The following is a 16356-nucleotide window of genomic DNA, read 5'->3' on the forward strand; positions in this document are numbered from 1 at the left end:
CCATCTCCCATTGTCATTGGCAGACAATCTCAAATTTTGACATGCTACTGTTTTGTTGCTTTCGCATGCTCATGCTACTCATATCAAAGGTTTGTTCCATTTGTTAATTTTACTGCATACTGCTGTTTTGTTGCTTTCACATGCTCAAGCTACTCAGATCAAAGGTTTGCTCCATTTGTTAATTTTACTATTCTGCCATTGCACCATTTTACATTCTCAACCCCTGCCCACCAGATAATTTTACTTCACTGTCATTGGTTCTTAAATCTGTACCATGTTGCATTGTGGGCCACTGCCTACCAACTCTGTTTGGCTCTGCTCAACTCTGTATGGCTTTGCTCCCTGTGCTGGATTCCTCGTCTGAGGAAGTGTGCTTAAGAGCACACGAAAACTTACGTTCTCAATAAAAATTGGTTGGTCTTAAAGATGCACTTGACTCCTGCTTTGTTCAACTGCTTCAGACGAACAGGGCTGCCCGCTTGGATCCAGGGCCGGAAAAGGGCCGGCTTCCCCTTTAAGGAGCGGGACGGTGCCAACTGGAGCAGTCGGGGGTGCCAGTGACGTCACCCCTACGCGCCACCCCCGTTCCCCGCGGCGTGCATGGAAGCGTCCGGAGAAGCCGGAAGCGGCGGCGGGGCCAGGGAGGCGCACGTGGGCAGCAGGGCATGGAGGCGCCGCAGGGTGAGCCGGGCGGGGAGGCCGTGGGCTTCGCTGGGGCAGCCGGGCTGCTGCAGGGGCTGCGAGGGAGGGGAGAGGGCCGGCGGCCGGAGCCAGGCGCTTGCTTGCTGCCGCGCTCTCCTTTGCAGGACTTGAAGCCGGGGCGTGGGGGGGACTGGGACCCCTTCGGGAGGGGGCTGGAGCCCGACCCGCTTTCCTGGACTGGGGCTGGGAGGGGGGTGGAGTTGCATGCACTGGGCCAGGGGCGGCCGAACTGTGGCTCTTTCACACGTATTGTGTGTGGGAGGAGAGCCTGCTTGGTCAAGTGTGCGGACTCTTATCTGGGAGAACCGGGTTTGATTCCCCACTCCTCCACTTGCAGCTGCTGGAATGGCCTTGGGTCAGCCAGAGCTCTCTTATCTGGGAGAACCGGGTTTGATTCCCCACTCCTCCACCTGCAGCTGCTGGAATGGCCTTGGGTCAGCCACAGCTTTGGCAGAGGTTGTCCTTGAAAGGGCAGCTGCTGTGAGAGCTCTCTCCAGCCCCACCCATCTCACAGGGTGTCTGTTGTGGGGGGAGAAGATGTAGGAGATTTTGAGCTGCTCTGAGTCCTTCCGAAAGAAGGGCAGAGGTTGTCTTTGAAAGGGCAGCTTCTGTCAGAGCTCTCTCAGCCCCACCCACCTCACAGGATGTCTGTTGTGGGGGAAGGAGATATAGGAGATTGTAAGCCCTCTGAGTCTCTGATTCAGAGAGAAGGGCAGGGTATAAATCTGCAGTCTTCTTATCTGGGAGAAGCGAGTTTAATTCCCCACTCCTCCACTTGCGGCTGCTGGAATGGCCTTGGGTCAGCCATCGCTCTGGCAGAGGTTGTCCTTGAAAGGGCAGCTTCTGTCAGAACCTCTCAGCCCCACCCACCTCACAGGGTGTCTGTTGTGGGGGAAGGAGATATAGGAGATTGTAAGCCCTCCGAGTCTCTGATTCAGAGAGGGCAGGTTATAAATCTGCAGTCTCTTCTTCTTATCTGGGAGAACTGGGTTTGATTCCCCACTTCTCCACTTGCGGCTGCTGGAATGGCCTTGGGTCAGCCATAGCTCTGGCAGAGGTTGTCCTTGAAAGTACAGCTGCTGTCTGAGCTCTCTCAGCCCCATCCACCTCACAGGGTGTCTGTTGTGGAGATGTAGGAGATTGTGAGCCGCTCTGAGTCCGATTCAGAGAGAAGGGCGGGGTATAAATCTGCAGTCTTCTTCTTGAAGCACCCACCACTGCATAGAGAAGGCATCTGTTCTTTAAATCACTTCGCCAAGCCAGCCAGCAGCTTGGAGGAGTCATTTAAAGTTGCTTTCTTTCCACCTCCCCCCTTCCTCCATCTGCTTCCCTCTCTCCCTCCCTTGTGGCTGACATTCATGTCTTGTGGCTCTCAGACATGACGTTTATTCTATGTGGCTCTTACATTAAGCAAGTTTGGCCACCCCTACTGGGCTCTAACATGCCACCACAGGACTGAAGTGGCACATCTGGGGGTGTCTGGCTCCTCTTTGGAGACCAGGTGGGCGTGAGATAGGGGGCTGCCTTGCTTGACTCGCTCATTTTCTCTCTGCAGGCCTTCCGCGCTTCAAGTGCCCCCCAGATTTCACAGACGCTCCGTTCTGCCCTTGGCCCTTCTCCCAAGAGACGCTGCAGGACTCTTCCAAAGAGCTGTGGTTGATCCGAACCCCCTCCGCCTTCAGCCCAGAGAGGTGGGTGTTTTTGGGCTCTCCAGGCCTTCGATTGGGAGAGAGAGGCATGCTGCAGCGGGGGGTGTTCTGCAGAGAGACAGGACTCCCAACTGGTACTCTTTGTGCTATATGTGATGAGCAGGGGGGGGGGGGGGGGGGAACGAGGCTGTCACACCAGTTGTTTAAAAGGAGGCCCCATTCTGGCAGGCATCGGGAAAGGTTGGCAACAAGTGTTCCCTTTAAGCTGAGTTAGTGTGAGCTAGCTCACAGATGTTTAGCCTCCAGCTCACACATTTTTGTCTTGGCTCAGGAAGGATGACTCCCCCAGAGCGCGCTAATTTATACAGGAGCTCACAATGCTAAAGCTAGGAGCTCCCAAAGTAGACTTTTTGCTCACAAGACTCTGCAGCTTGGAGGGAGCCTTGGTGGCAACTGTTGTTTTATGGGCCGCTTGTAACGCGGATCCGCTTGCTCTTCAGCTTTGATGGCCTCTCCGTATCCTTATTGGGCTCCCAGACTCTGAAGGCGTCGCAGCCGGGCGGCACAGAGAAGACCTTCCACGTTCGGGCGGCTCTGGAGCATCTGGCCGGGGCTCACCTGCTGCTCCCTTCTGGCCACGGGGACCGCCTCGCCTGCTCCTCACCCTTCAGCGGCTCCCTGAGTATCTGCGAGACAAATGGGGGCTCCAGCGGCAACCAGCCCCTTTTCCCGGTGGCGGCCAGGCCAGCCCCCCAGATCCCAGCAGGCCTCAAGCAACGCTTCCTGCCCTTCGGGAACAGCTCAGAGAGCGCTCCCCTGCCTGGAGCAACAGAGGAGCCTCCCAGGAAGAGAAAGAAGAAGAAAAAGAAGCATCAGGGAGAGGAGAACCAGCCGCCTCTCTTTGCGATGCCTTTGGGGGAAGCCACAGAGCCTGGGGAAGCTGGGGCTGGAGGCCAGCATGAAGCGGACGGGGAAGTCCTGTTGGCAGCTGATTCCCAGCCAAGCTCTGTGGCCGATGCCCAAAATGATCTCCTCTCTGGCGACCCAGAGGATGCAGCTTCCGGAAGCAAGAAGAAAAAGAAAACGAAGAAGGACCGGAAACTGAAGGAGATGGTGGGGGAGGCAGAGGACGGGGCAGTCCCATTGGCAGCTGATTCCCAGCCAAGCTCTGCCGCTGAAGCTCAAAACAATCTCCTCTCTGGCGACCCAGAGGATGTGGCTCCTGCAAGCAAAAAGAAGAAGAAAAGGAAGGATGACAGACAAGCGAAGGAGGAGCTGGGAGAAGAGGCAGCGGCCCCGCTGCAGAGGGAGGAGGAAGACGGCACAGCTGGGTCGGCAGTCAGCTCCTTGCCAGAGGCGCAGCCAAACTCTGCAGCCTTTGCCCACGGCGGGCTTCTCTCTGGCGAGGCAGAGGCTGCAGGTCCCAGGAGGAAGAAGAAGAAGATGAAGAAAAGCAAGGAGGATGGAGACCTGAAGGAGGAGGCGAGAGGAGAGGCGGAGGCCGCAAGCCTGCACCAGGCAGATGGGACAAACCCAATCAGCTTCCAGCCAGACCCTGCAGCGGTTGCCCAGAACAGCCTCCTGCCTGGTGAGATGGAGGATCTGGCTTCTTTAAGCAAGAGGAAGAAAAGGAAGAAAGAAAGAGACGTGAAGGAGGAGACGAGGGGAGAGGCAGAGGCCACAAGCCTGCACCAGGAGGATGGGACAAGGCCGGTCGACTTCCAGCCAGACCCTGCGGCCGTTGCCCAATATGGTCCTCTGCCTGCTGAGATGGAGGATCTGGCTTCCTTAAGCAAGAGGAAGAAAAGGAAGAAAGAAAGAGACCTGAAGGAGGAGATGGGGGGAGAGGCAGAGGCCACGCTGTCGGGAATCTGCTCCCAGCCAAACTCTGAACTTCTTGCCCAGGATGGCCTCGTGTCTGGTGGGGCGCTGGATCTTGGTCCCAGAAGCAAGAAGAAGAAGAAAAGGAAGGGGGACCAGGAGGTGAAGGAGGAGCTGGTGGGAGAGGCAGAGGGGCTGTTGGGAGGGCACTCTGAGACCCAGGCAGGAGAGGACAGTCTCCCAGGGACAGAGGAGGTGACCCAGGGAACACAGAAGGGAAGAAGCCAAGAGCAGGCAGCGTCGCCCGAGCTCTTCAGCAGCCAGGAAGGTGCTGCTGAGGTGTTGCAGGACTCCAGTGGCCCGGGACCTGCCCTAGAGGGTGGGCTGGTCTTGGCCGGGGAGGAGCCCTGGGCGGGCAGCTCAAGTCACAAAGCCAAGAAGAAGAGGAAGAAGGAGAAGCTGGAGGAGGCAGCCCAGCCTGTCCCGCAGGAAGCGGAGAGCTGGGCTGGGCTGGACACACCCTTGGGGGGAGGGGGAGGGCAGGAGGTGGAGCCCGGCAGGGAGGAGCTGAGCCAGAAGCGCAAGAAGAAGGAGCATCGCAGGCGGCAGGCTGCCCAGGAGGGGCTGGAGAAGGAAGGGGGGGACTCCTAGGGGCAGGAGCATTGGGGCCCAGGCCTCAGTGGGCTTGGATCCCATGCATCTGTCCTGCAAAGCCCGCTTCTGGTGCACGGAGGCTTCTGCTAACATCAGGCTCTTTCTCGCCTTGCCCTGCGGTTTTAAAAGAGGGGGAAACCCACCCTGGGAGAACGGTCTGGCCAGCTTGCCTGTTGGGTTTGAGGGAGGAGTGTTTTAAGCTGTGATGCTTTCACCTGACATGTCGAGGGGCTGGATCCTACTAGTCCCCGTGCGCCTTCAGGCATGTTGGCTAGATCTTGGGCACAGCTGGCCCAGGCTGTATCTCCTGGCTCTGCGCCACTGCTGCTATCTGAAGTCCTTGCCCATAAAGGAAGAAAAAGAGAAAGCTCGCTGCGGAAGCTGCCTGGTCTGTTGTCTTGCTCAGTTTTGCGTGGGGGCCCAGCCCCAATCTGTGTGCCGCCTGCCCCCCCCCCCTCGAGGCTGCTCTTTTGTTGCTGGGGGGCATCCAAGGGCAGCCCCTTCTTTGTGGGGGCACGGCTGGGATTCTCAGGGAGTGCTTTGCGTGGGATGGGTGGGCTGGCCTGGCACGATTTGCAGCTAAAGAGGGAACCAGAAGTGTTGTGTTCAGGCCCGCAGGGCTTCTTTTTTTGAGCTTGCAGTGGGCCCTGTACGAAGAGCCCTGGAAGCTCTTGGAGGATTGGCTACAGCAGGGGTGTGTGGCCTAATATGCAAAGGAGCTCCTGCTAGAATCCCACCCTTGGGCCACACACCCCTGGTCTATCCAATCCTCTTGGAGCTTGCAGTAGGCCCTGTATGAAGAGCCCTATGAGCTCTTGGAGGATTGGCTACATCAGGGGGGTGTGGCCTAATAGGCACAGGAGCGCCTGCTACCCACAAAGTCCTGGTTCAGGGATGGAAGGCTACTCTTCTTGGGCATACACCTCCAGGCAGCCCCCCTCCCCCCAAAAAACAGGCTGCCTTTGGGATTTATTTTGCCAGTTGTGGTCCTTTTATTGCAAGGTCTGTTGTGTTAATTTCACCTCCGCAGAAGGCAGCTTCTCTTCCCCCTTCCAGGAGCTGGCTTGAGCTGAGCCTGTTGGCTTTCCCAGAAGGCATTGCTGGCGAGGGGCTGCTCAGGCAGAGAGGGGGAACCAACACTGCTCCCCCCCCACCAAAGTGCACGATCCCTTGTCTGGTCAGGGTGCCCTCTGCTCATTTGGGGCCTTTGAGAAACGGCTCATGGAGAACGTCATACAGCCTCTTGGCCTGGGAGGAGAGAGAAGAGAGGTGAGGAAGGGACATCGTTTCTGTGGGCCTTGCAAACAAGTCGCAGGCAGGGCTCCTTTGTATCTTGTCTGTGGAAGCTGCAAGGGACAACCCCCCTCTCCCAGTTGTCTTTGGATTATCCAGAACGTTTTGTCCCATCCTCCCCGCGGGACGTGTTCCCTGCTTACCTTCTGGGGCCCGATCCCTGGGCAGAGGGAGAGCTCTTCCCTGGAGGCTTCACCTAGGCTGGCCAGGGACTGCAAGGCAAGAGGAAGCCCTGCAATTAAGGAGGGGCTGAGCCCAACGCGGCACAAGGGTTCTGGAGGGCAAGAGGTGGGCGAGAGAGAGGGTGTCCTCAGTAAACGGACGGGACAAGTGGCCCCTTTAAGACCAATGAAGTTTCATTCAAGGTACATGCTTTTGCAGGTGTCCACACTTCTTCAGATGCAGGGGAGAAGCCAGAGAGAGAGAGACCTCTTGAAAATGGCTGAGATGGGGTTAAACAAGGATTTAGTAGTCCCGTGCCAACTTGGATGGCCTGGCTAGCCTGAGCCTATCGGATCTCTGAAGCTAAACCCGGTCGACCCTGCTTGGGATTGGATGGGAGACCACCAAGGGAACCCCGGACTGCCCCCCAGAGAAGGGCAGTAGATGAAACTGCCCCTGTTTGCCTCTGCCCTGCTGTGGGTGGTCCAGGGTGGCCAGAGGTTGGAAGCTAAGCGGGGTTGGCCTTGCTCAGAAACTGGATGAGAGACCACCAAGGGAGCGCCCAGGGTTGCTACGCAGAGGCAGGCAAGGGCACCCACCAGTCAGCTGCAATTTAACCAAACTTTACACGCACCCCCCCCCCCGGGCTTTATCCTGGATCCTGCTTTAAGGGTGGTGACTTAATAATAATAATACTATTTATTTATATCCCACCCTCCCCGCCAAAGCAGGCTCAGGCCGGCTCACAACATATCCCAATTACAGAATTACAATATAAAACATTTTCTCAGTACAATATAATTTGCTAATTAAAACCATCAAAATTAAAACTAACATTTACAGTGCTGTGTTCTAAGTGTTCTCGGTAGTTTATGAGGGCCATATGTAGTATACTGAAATCCGCATTAAGCGAAGGCCAGTTGGGAAGGATGGTGGCTCAGTGGTAGAGCATCTGCTTGGTAAGCAGAAGGTCCCAGGTTCAATCCCCGGCATCTCCAACTAAAAAGGGTCCAGGCAAATAGGTGTGAAAAACCTCCGCTTGAGACCCTGGAGAGCTGCTGCCAGTCTGAGTAGACAAGACTGACTTTGATGGACTGAAGGTCTGATTCAGTATAAGGCAGCTTCGTATGTTCAAAAGGATAGTCTTGCAGGCCCTACGGAAGTTTTGTGGCACGCTGATCCTAGCGTGACGCCCCACAGACTTCCTCTGAACTAACTTGGCTCCAAAGAACGGTTGGGGCAGGCAGTCTGGAACCTTCTTTGGTGGTGAAGTTTGCGGCAGGGAGGAATCCGAGGTGCACAATCTGAACTCTGTGCCTTTCTGAAAGGCGCTTGGTGGTCTGAGAGGGGGAGGGGAAGGGACGCCCGGCCCCAGAAGAGAAGCTACTTACTCCAAACGTGGAGAGGAGGCTCAGCGTGTCCGTCTTGTTCACTGACTTGATGCTGGTCAGGCAGTCAGTCACCTGGGAAAGGAGCAGAACCACCTCAGCGCCTGACCTCTGGCAAAGCTTATCTCGCCTTGAAAGTTGTTAATACCCCCCCAGTTCTTGGTGTGAGCTCTGGCAGGCCTCAAAAAGGCAATGTAGGAATGTAGGAATTCATGGCTGGTGACCCCACCCAAAAAAGCTGAACTGGGGGGGGCATCGGGCCTGCTGGGATTGCTGACTCTCATAACTGCCAGCCCTCCCCCTGTCCAATCAGGACCAGCCACGTAGGGGCAAGGGGCAGCAGATGCCAGGCGAGGCACAGCTGGGGTGGGGGTGCTGCAGAGGTCAGAAGGAGTGCCCCCGGGCCCTGCCTCCAGCTACTTCCTGTGCCACAAAGATTTGGGGTCGGCTGGTTCTGTCTAAATGGAACATGTTTCTGAGCTGTTGCTGCAAGTTGCCTTGAATGGCAAGCTGAATCAGGAGACGAAAGTTTTAATAAATCAAGGGGGGGGGGGCTCTTACTCGGGACAAGTAATTCTGCTCCACCTTCTCCTTCAGCAGGTCCGCCGGCTTCTGTTCGTAGGCCTTGTACGTTTCGAGGTAGCGTCCTGCTTCCTCCGGGCTGCAGGTTGGAAAAGGAAACCGGGGGAATCTGGTTCAAGAGACCTACCAGAGGGGCAGGCGACTCTCTTGTGCGTCGCTCATCACAGGTCAGAGTTTCCCTGGGGGGGGGGGGGAGGCCTCCGGGGGCATTTCAGGCTGGGAAAACGATGCACTGGGAGGAGGGGTTAGACCCCTCTCCCTCCACATACCACAATCCCAATCGGGACTGGGCTTGTGCCTGCCTGGGGACGGAGTTAATGAAGCGCAGGACGCACCGGGAGGCCTGAACGCGCAAACCTGGGGAGGAGGAGGCAAGGGCAAGGCACCCTGTTGCTAGGCCCTGAGGTATGGCTCTTGGGAGGGCGTGGGGGGCACCCGACAATTCTGAGATCGGGAAGGTGCCTTTCTGCCTCCCTCCCCCAGCCCCCTGACCAGCATGGCTCTTCTGCTGGTTGCACAGCAGGCCTGGGAGGGGCCAGGCCCATCCTGCCAACCCCCCTTGCAACTATATGGCCCCTCCCCAATCTGTCCCCTTTGCTCACCACCATTCTGAACAAGTAGTAGCATTACTGATGGTTTTTCACTTCCCCCCCCCTCCCCTTCCCTAACACACCTTGCAGAGCAAAGGGGGGGGGGGGGAGTTGAGAGGTCTCTGTTTCTCTGAGAGAGGAGCACATAAGAAAGGGGTGGGGGGAACAGAAGAAGATGATATCGTATTTATATCCCGCCCTCCACTCCGAAGAGTCTCAGAGCAGCTCACCATCTCCTTTCCCTTCCTCCCCCACAACAGACACCCTGTGAGGTAGATGAAGATATTGGATTTATATCCTGCCCTCCACTCCGAAGAGTCTCAGAGCGGCTCACAATCTCCTTTCCCTTCCTCCCCCACAACAGACACCCTGTGAGGTAGATGAAGATATTGGATTTATATCCTGCCCTCCACTCCGAAGAGTCTCAGAGCGGCTCACAATCTCCTTTCCCTTCCTCCCCCACAACAGACACCCTGTGAGGTAGATGAAGATATTGGATTTATATCCTGCCCTCCACTCCGAAGAGTCTCAGAGCGGCTCACAATCCCCTTTCCCTTCCTCCCCCACAACAGACACCCTGTGAGGTAGATGAAGATATTGGATTTATATCCTGCCCTCCACTCCGAAGAGTCTCAGAGCAGCTCACAATCCCCTTTCCCTTCCTCCCCCACAACAGGCACCCTGTGAGGTAGATGAAGATATTGGATTTATATCCCGCCCTCCACTCCGAAGAGTCTCAGAGCAGCTCACAATCTCCTTTCCCTTCCTCCCCCCACAACAGACACCCTGTGAGGTAGATGAAGATATTGGATTTATATCCCGCCCTCCACTCCAAAGAGTCTCAGAGCAGCTCACAATCTCCTTTCCCTTCCTCCCCCCACAACAGACACCCTGTGAGGTAGATGAAGATATTGGATTTATATCCCGCCCTCCACTCCGAAGAGTCTCAGAGCGGCTCACAATCTCCTTTCCCTTCCTCCCCCACAACAGACACCCTGTTAGGTAGATGAAGATAGTGGATTTATATCCCGCCGTCCAGTCCGAAGAGTCTCAGAGCGGCTCACAATCTCCTTTCCCTTCCCCCCCTCAACAGACACCATGTGAGGTAGATGAAGATAGTGGATTTATATCCCGCCCTCCACTCCGAAGAGTCTCAGAGCGGCTCACAATCTCCTTTCCCTTCCCCCCCTCAACAGACACCATGTGAGGTAGATGAAGATATTGGATTTATATCCCGCCCTCCACTCCGAAGAGTCTCAGAGCAGCTCACAATCTCCTTTCCCTTCCTCCCCCACAACAGACACCCTGTGAGGTAGATGAAGCTATTGGATTTATATCCTGCCCTCCACTCCGAAGAGTCTCAGAGCAGCTCACAATCTCTATCTCCCTCTCCCACAACAGACACCCTGTGAGGTGGGTGGGGCTGAGGGAGCTCTTAGAGCAGCTGCCCTTTCAAGGACAACCTCTGCCAGAGCTCTGGCTGACCCAAGGCCATCTCAGCAGCTGCAAGTGGAGGAGTGGGGAATCAAACCCGGTTCTCCCAGATAAGAGTCTGCACACTTCACCACTGCACCAAACTGGCTCTCCAAGAGCTGCTGTGACTGCCCAGGTGAGGTGGGGTTAGCTTGTGGAACTTAAGGCAACTTACAGTGCCGAGAGCCCTGGGCTGCCAAATTGGGTGGCCCCCCTCCCAAAAAATTCTGCTGTGGGCCCGCCAACCCATGAAATCCTGGCTACCGCCCTGTTGCACAGAGAACCTCCCCGTCACCCGAGTCTCCGCCCTCACCTCCACGCGAGGACCAGGGTACAGTCTGCCAGAATACAGATCTTGGCCAGCTCCTTCAGGGCCTGGTGAGGGTCTTTCTAAAGGAAGCAGAGGGGGCACAGCCTGAGCCAGCGGAAAGGGGAGGGGAGGGAAATGCAGACGCAGAACAGAAGAGGTCTGCGCAGAGCCGTGAGGGAGCAGGGAGGACTAAAGGGGGCAGCGAGGGTGGGTATCCTTGGGGTCTGGAGTCTCTCACCACATCGACATGAATGAGGAGCACCTGCAGCAGGTAGGTCTTGCCCAGGCTCTGAAGGCGTTCGTGGATGTAGTTGGGCTTCAGGTTGTGGTAGCGGAGGCTGCAGGCGGATGAGAGACAGACGGACAGTCGCTAGTCAGGGCATCAACAGGAACTGTGATGCGTGTTTCAAAATTGCATTTCGGCCCCATGAGGACAAGCTTCATGTTTCTCTAGGCCTCAACAGCTTCCGCAGGTGTAATGCCCCCTTCGCTTGAATGTAAGATGACTCGCTTGCTCTGCGTGGCCCAGGCTGGCCTGATCTCATCTCTCATCGTATCTCTGCAGCTAAGCGGGGTCAGCCCTGGTGAATGTTTGTAAGGGAGACCACCAAGGAAGCTCAGGGTTGCTACGCAGAGGCAAGCGATGGCCGACCACCGCTGTCCATCTTTGCCTTCCCCTGGATGGCGTCACAGATTGTTCATGAACATTCCAATGCTGGAGCGCTGAAGCCCGCTTGGCCCAGAAAGTCCTCACTCAGTGGGAGGGACTGTGTGGTTTTGGCGAGGAAGGGATAGTGAGGAGAAGGGCTGGAGGTTGTGGGAGTAAAGAAGAGACTGGATTTATCCCCCGCCCTTCGCCCAGTCTCAGAGAGGCTTACAGCCTCCTTCCCTTCCTTTCCCCACAGCAGACACCCTATGAGGCAGGTTGGCCTTCCCCACTAAAGGTTAGGAAGGCAGCAGAGCTGAATTTCAGATTCTTTCAGTGGGAACCAGACATGTCTAGAAAAGCAGCCGAATGCTTCTGGAACCAGGACAGCTGCTTGTATGCATGCTTGAGACACTGCGCAAATTCTCACCTCAGGAACAGGGCGCAGGTGCTCTGGCCCAGGACATAGTCGGGGACAATCTCGCCAAACTCCCAGGGCACGTTGCGGATAAACTTCAGGATGGGGTTGCCCCGCTGAGGAAAGAAGGGAAGCCCAGTCAGAGACTGAGAGAGAAGGCAGGAGAATCCACCCAGCTCTGCCACAAACAGCCACTGGACTAGCGTCCACGGGAGAGGGAGAGGAGTAAAAGTGGTCTGTCAGAACTGGGAGGTTCTAAGGGGTGGGTTATTTGCAAGCAGCCTTGTCCCAGGGGCCTGAACTGTAGCCTGTCTTGAGCTTTGGGAGGTCTGCACCCCTCTGCAGCTTCAAGGTTCAGCCCCCACCCCACATTCAAGATTTCACAACTCTTTTTCAGCCCTGGAGCATCCCCATCGTTCATGACCATTTGGCTGGTGAAATAAGACCAGCTTTCATTCTACAGCCCCGCCAGAAAGCTCCAAGCTGGAGGCTGGCCCGGGTATTCCTTCTCGCTCTGCCCTCTCCCACCTGCCGAGGACTGACAACGATGGAGTTGAGCTTGGCCCCCAGTTTTGGAGCAGGATTCAGGGGTGGCTCTTTGCCTTCCAGGTTCCCCTGCACGGCCAGGGAGCTGTGGGGTTTGGTTGCTGCTGCTGGCTTTGCCTGGATGGCTGTGGAGGTGCCCGCTTTCTCCACGACATAGTCTGCATAGGTGGCCGCATCTGGCCGAACTGGAGCCTCAGGAGCCGGGGAGGGGCTTGAAGTGCTGGAGGGCTTGAAGAGCAGCCGTGCCTGCCAATGGGAAAACAGAATTGAAAGGGTGTGTGCAAACTGAGAAGACCCACTGCGGTGTCTGCACCAGCAAGAGCTCAGAGGCAAGGAGGGCCCCAGGAGACACCCCACCCCCCTTTATACCGGTGCCATATTGTCATCCTCCTCCTGCATCTTCACGGTGAACTTCTTCCTCCCTTCAACGGTGGTCCCAGCTGGCCGAGGCTCCATCTCGAGAGCTCCTGGAAAGAGTCAAGAATGAACCTCTCAGAACCGCCTTCCATCTTGCTTACCACAGCTGGAGGGCGGCTGCGTGGGACTCTTGCCAACTACACAAAGTGGCCTTCTTTTGAATCAGACCCTCAGTCTCTCTAGCATGAGGCTGTCTGCTCTGGCAGCAGCTCCCTAGGATCCTAGGCAGGGAAAGGCATTTTTCATTGTATGTTGGCGGTCTGTTACTCCTTAACTTAAGGGTGTCAAACATGCAGCCCGGTAGCTGAATCAGGCTCCCGGAGAGTTCCTATCAGGCCCTCCAGCACTGGCTGTCATCTGCTTCCTTCTGCATCACAGCTTGCTTTGCAAGGCTTGCTCAATCGCACAGCAGAGCTACAGAGCAAAACCTCTATTTTCTCCATTGGCTGAGGCTCCTCCCATGGGGAGGAAGAGGGGGAAGAATAGCTTGCTTTGCCAGGCTCTCTCAATTGCACAGCAGAGCTACTAAGTCAAGCCTCTCTTCCTTCTATTGGCTGAGGCTCTTCCCGCTCCTGGTCCTCTGGGGGAGGAAGGAAAGAGCCAGAGCTTCCTTTGCCCAGTTCCCTGGATCTCAGGGGAGAAATATAAAGAAAGCAGCTTTAAGACCAATGAGTGCTAAATGTTTTAAGATTTTTTAAAAAATCTTTAATTGCATTTTTCTGTGTCCCTTATAAAGTTTATATTTCAGGTAAAAAAATGGTAGAGGTAGTCCCCTGTGCAAGCACCAGTTGTTTCCGACTCTGGGGTGACGTTGCTTTCACGTTTTCACGGCAGACTTTTTATTGGGTGGTTTGCCCTTGCCTTCCCCAGTCATCTACGCTTTCCCCCCCAGCAAGCTGGGTACTCATTTGACCGACCTCGGAAGAATGGAAGGCGGAGTCAACCTCGAGCCGGCTACCTGAACCCAGCTTCTGCTGGTATCGAACGCAGGTCGTGAGCAGGGAGTTCAGAGTGCAGTACTGCAGCTTTACCACTCTGCGCCGCAGGGCTCCCTCTTATATCTCTGCTACCTAATCTTAAGTAGGTACACACATGGCCTGGCCCAACAAAGTCTCATTTATGTCTGATCCGGCCCTCATAAAAATGAGTTAACAGGAGATACCGTGGCTTGAACGCGGCCTCTTGAGGGTCCCATCAACTAAAGAACCTCATTTGGTGGGTACACAAGAGAGGGCCTTTTCAGGGCAGCCCCACAGTTATGGGACAGCCCCCCTGGGGAGGCGCAACTGGCCCCCTTACTCTTGATCTCAAGGAAGCAGCCAAAAGTTTTATTCAGCACACCATTTGATGAGTTTTGCCCACCAGCAGTTTTAAATTATTAATTTTAATTTGTGGTTTCTATGTCTAATTATTATTTACATCGCAAGCTACCTTAAGTTCCTGTAAGACAGAAAAGTGGCTAATAATAAATGTTTTAAATAATTATATTAAATAAAACTTACTGGCGTCTTGAGACTATGGCCCTGCCCAATGTCTACATGCTGCCTGGTTTTGGAGGGGGAATGTGTATGCAGAAGCTGGAACTGCACAAGTGCCTGTTGCCTGGCCTGCATCAAGATGCTGTCAAAAGGGAAACACAACAGCTAACACCATAGTATGCCTAGGAACCGGCTGATTCCCCACTCCTCCAATCAGGGTCATCTAGTCCAACCCCTTGCATAAGGCAGGAAACTCACAGATCCCTCCCCCTAAATTCACAGGATCTTCATTGCTGTCAGATGGCCATCCAGCCTCTGTTGAAAAACCTCCAAGGAAGGAGAGCCCACCACCTCCTGAAGAATCATAGAATCCTAGAGCTGGAAGAGACCTCCAGGGCCATCTAGTCCAACCCCCTGCACAATGCAGGACACTCACAAACACCTCCCCCTAAATCCACAGGATCTTCATTGCTGTCAGATGGCCATCCAGCCTCTGTTTAAAACCTCCAAGGAAGGAGAGCCCACCACCTCCTGAAGAATCCTAGAGTTGGAAGGGAACTCTAAGGTCATCTAGTCCAACCCCTTGCACAATGCAGGAAACTCACAAACACCTCCCCCTAAATTCACAGGATCTTCATCGCTGTCAGATAGCCATCTAGCCTCTGTATAAAAACCTCCAAGGAAGGAGAGCCCACCACCTCCTGAAGAATCATAGAATCCTAGAGTTGGAAGGGACCTTCAGGGTCATCTAGTCCAACCCCCTGCACAATGCAGGAAACTCACAAATCCCTCCCCCTAAATTCACAGGATCCTCATTGCTGTCAGATGGCCCTCTAGCCTCTGTTTAAAGGCACCTGCTGGAATGGCCTTGGGTCAGCCATAGCTCTCGTAGGAGTTGTCCTTGAAAGGGCAGCTGCTGTGTGAGCCCTCTCAGCCCCACCCACCTCGCAGGGTGTCTGTTTGTGGAGGAAGGGATAGGAGACCGTGAGCTGCTCTGAGATTCAGAGTGCAGGGTGGGATATAAATCCAATATCATCATCTTGAACACCGACTAAGTTTAATTCTGGGTAGAGGTTTTTGTGTGCACGCATGCAGGCGAAATCTTATCCCCTGGATATCCTGCTGAATCTGAGGCCTGGCTGGAGCAAATATTTGACTCCCCGGGGAGTCCTCGCTTAGGTCTGCAGCCCCAGGAGGTGGCAGCTGCGGGGACAGAACTGGAAGCTCTTCGCGGGCAGAGACTCCGGGAACCCCCCTGGGGTCATGACCTCTTTCCCACCCCCGCCCCCCAGCAACGTGGGCCGCCCTCTGCCTGATTGGCCTAAGAGGCGCTTCCCGATTGGCTGCTGCTCGCCCAATGGCCGAGGCTCACCTGGCGCATGCGCACCACCTCGCGACGCGGAGACGTTTCTAAGGCCGCGGCACCATAGAGTTGGCCACCTAGAGCGCCCAATCGACCCTGGGCGGCGGAGGCCGGCCGGCAGCCTCCGGGGTCCTTCTCCCGCGGGCCTCAATGGAGGCCGGACGCGCCGGTTCTTCTAGACGGGGCAACTTTTTGGTCCTCCCCCGGACTCTATGGTTGCGAAGCGGAGCCAGAAAAGACCCTTTGCCGTCTCTGTGGTCGGCAGAGAGGAAACGCCGGGCCCACTTTGTGAGCGCCTTTGCAACGCAGAGCAAGAGGAAGCGCTTTTCCTCGCTTCTCAGGGCTTTGAGGCCGCTCTAGCCCACTCCCTCTATGGTTCCGCCTTGTTTCCGGGCAGAACAGGAAGTGCCTGTAAACTCCCACGCAGCTGCTGTGGCCCAGCACGCCCTCTGTGGCCGGGAGGCGCATTGCCAGATTGGTCATCCCAGGCTGGAAAATTCATGGGGAAATGTGGGGTCTGGAGCCGGAGGTGGGGGAGACGTTAAAATGCAATACAGTTCAGCCTCCAAAGCTCCTATTTTGTGCAGGGGGCCTGATCTCCATTGCCTGGAGACCAGTTGCAATGCCAGTTCCCCAGGCATTACTCGGAAGTTGCAGGGATGCTGTAAGTAACAAAGAAGGTGGGACCAGAAGCAAGGAACAATAGACCAGAGCAGTAGGGTTGCCAAGTCCAATTTAAGAATCTGGGGACTTTGGGGGTGGAGCCAGGAGACATTAGGGGTGGAGCCAAGATAAAGGATGTGACAAGCATCATTGAACTCCAGAGGGAGTTCTGGCCACCCCATTTAAAGGGACGGCACATCT

At 55.6% G+C, this 16356-nt stretch overlaps 2 protein-coding genes across 2 annotated transcripts; one reads left to right on the forward strand and one right to left on the reverse strand.

Annotated features, from left to right (window-relative positions):
- Window positions 1–585: 585 nt before the first annotated feature.
- On the forward strand, window positions 586–5196 carry POLR1G (RNA polymerase I subunit G). The gene is made up of 3 exons (XM_060258383.1): window positions 586–681; window positions 2258–2393; window positions 2852–5196. Exons 1-3 carry the CDS (start codon window positions 666–668, stop codon window positions 4821–4823), a joined length of 2124 nt encoding a protein of 707 aa, XP_060114366.1. The 5' UTR covers window positions 586–665; the 3' UTR covers window positions 4824–5196.
- A 598-nt stretch (window positions 5197–5794) lies between these two features.
- ERCC1 (ERCC excision repair 1, endonuclease non-catalytic subunit) lies at window positions 5795–15855 on the reverse strand. The gene is made up of 11 exons (XM_060258400.1): window positions 15502–15855; window positions 14154–14271; window positions 12604–12701; window positions 12217–12480; window positions 11701–11804; window positions 10863–10962; window positions 10628–10704; window positions 8231–8330; window positions 7673–7744; window positions 6263–6331; window positions 5795–6074 (listed from the first exon to the last, which is right to left on the reverse strand). Exons 3-11 carry the CDS (start codon window positions 12688–12690, stop codon window positions 6021–6023), a joined length of 927 nt encoding a protein of 308 aa, XP_060114383.1. The 5' UTR covers window positions 12691–12701; window positions 14154–14271; window positions 15502–15855; the 3' UTR covers window positions 5795–6020.
- Window positions 15856–16356: the final 501 nt, after the last annotated feature.

This window comes from Heteronotia binoei, chromosome 17, assembly GCF_032191835.1.
Source record: "Heteronotia binoei isolate CCM8104 ecotype False Entrance Well chromosome 17, APGP_CSIRO_Hbin_v1, whole genome shotgun sequence".
NCBI lineage: Eukaryota > Metazoa > Chordata > Lepidosauria > Squamata > Gekkonidae > Heteronotia > Heteronotia binoei.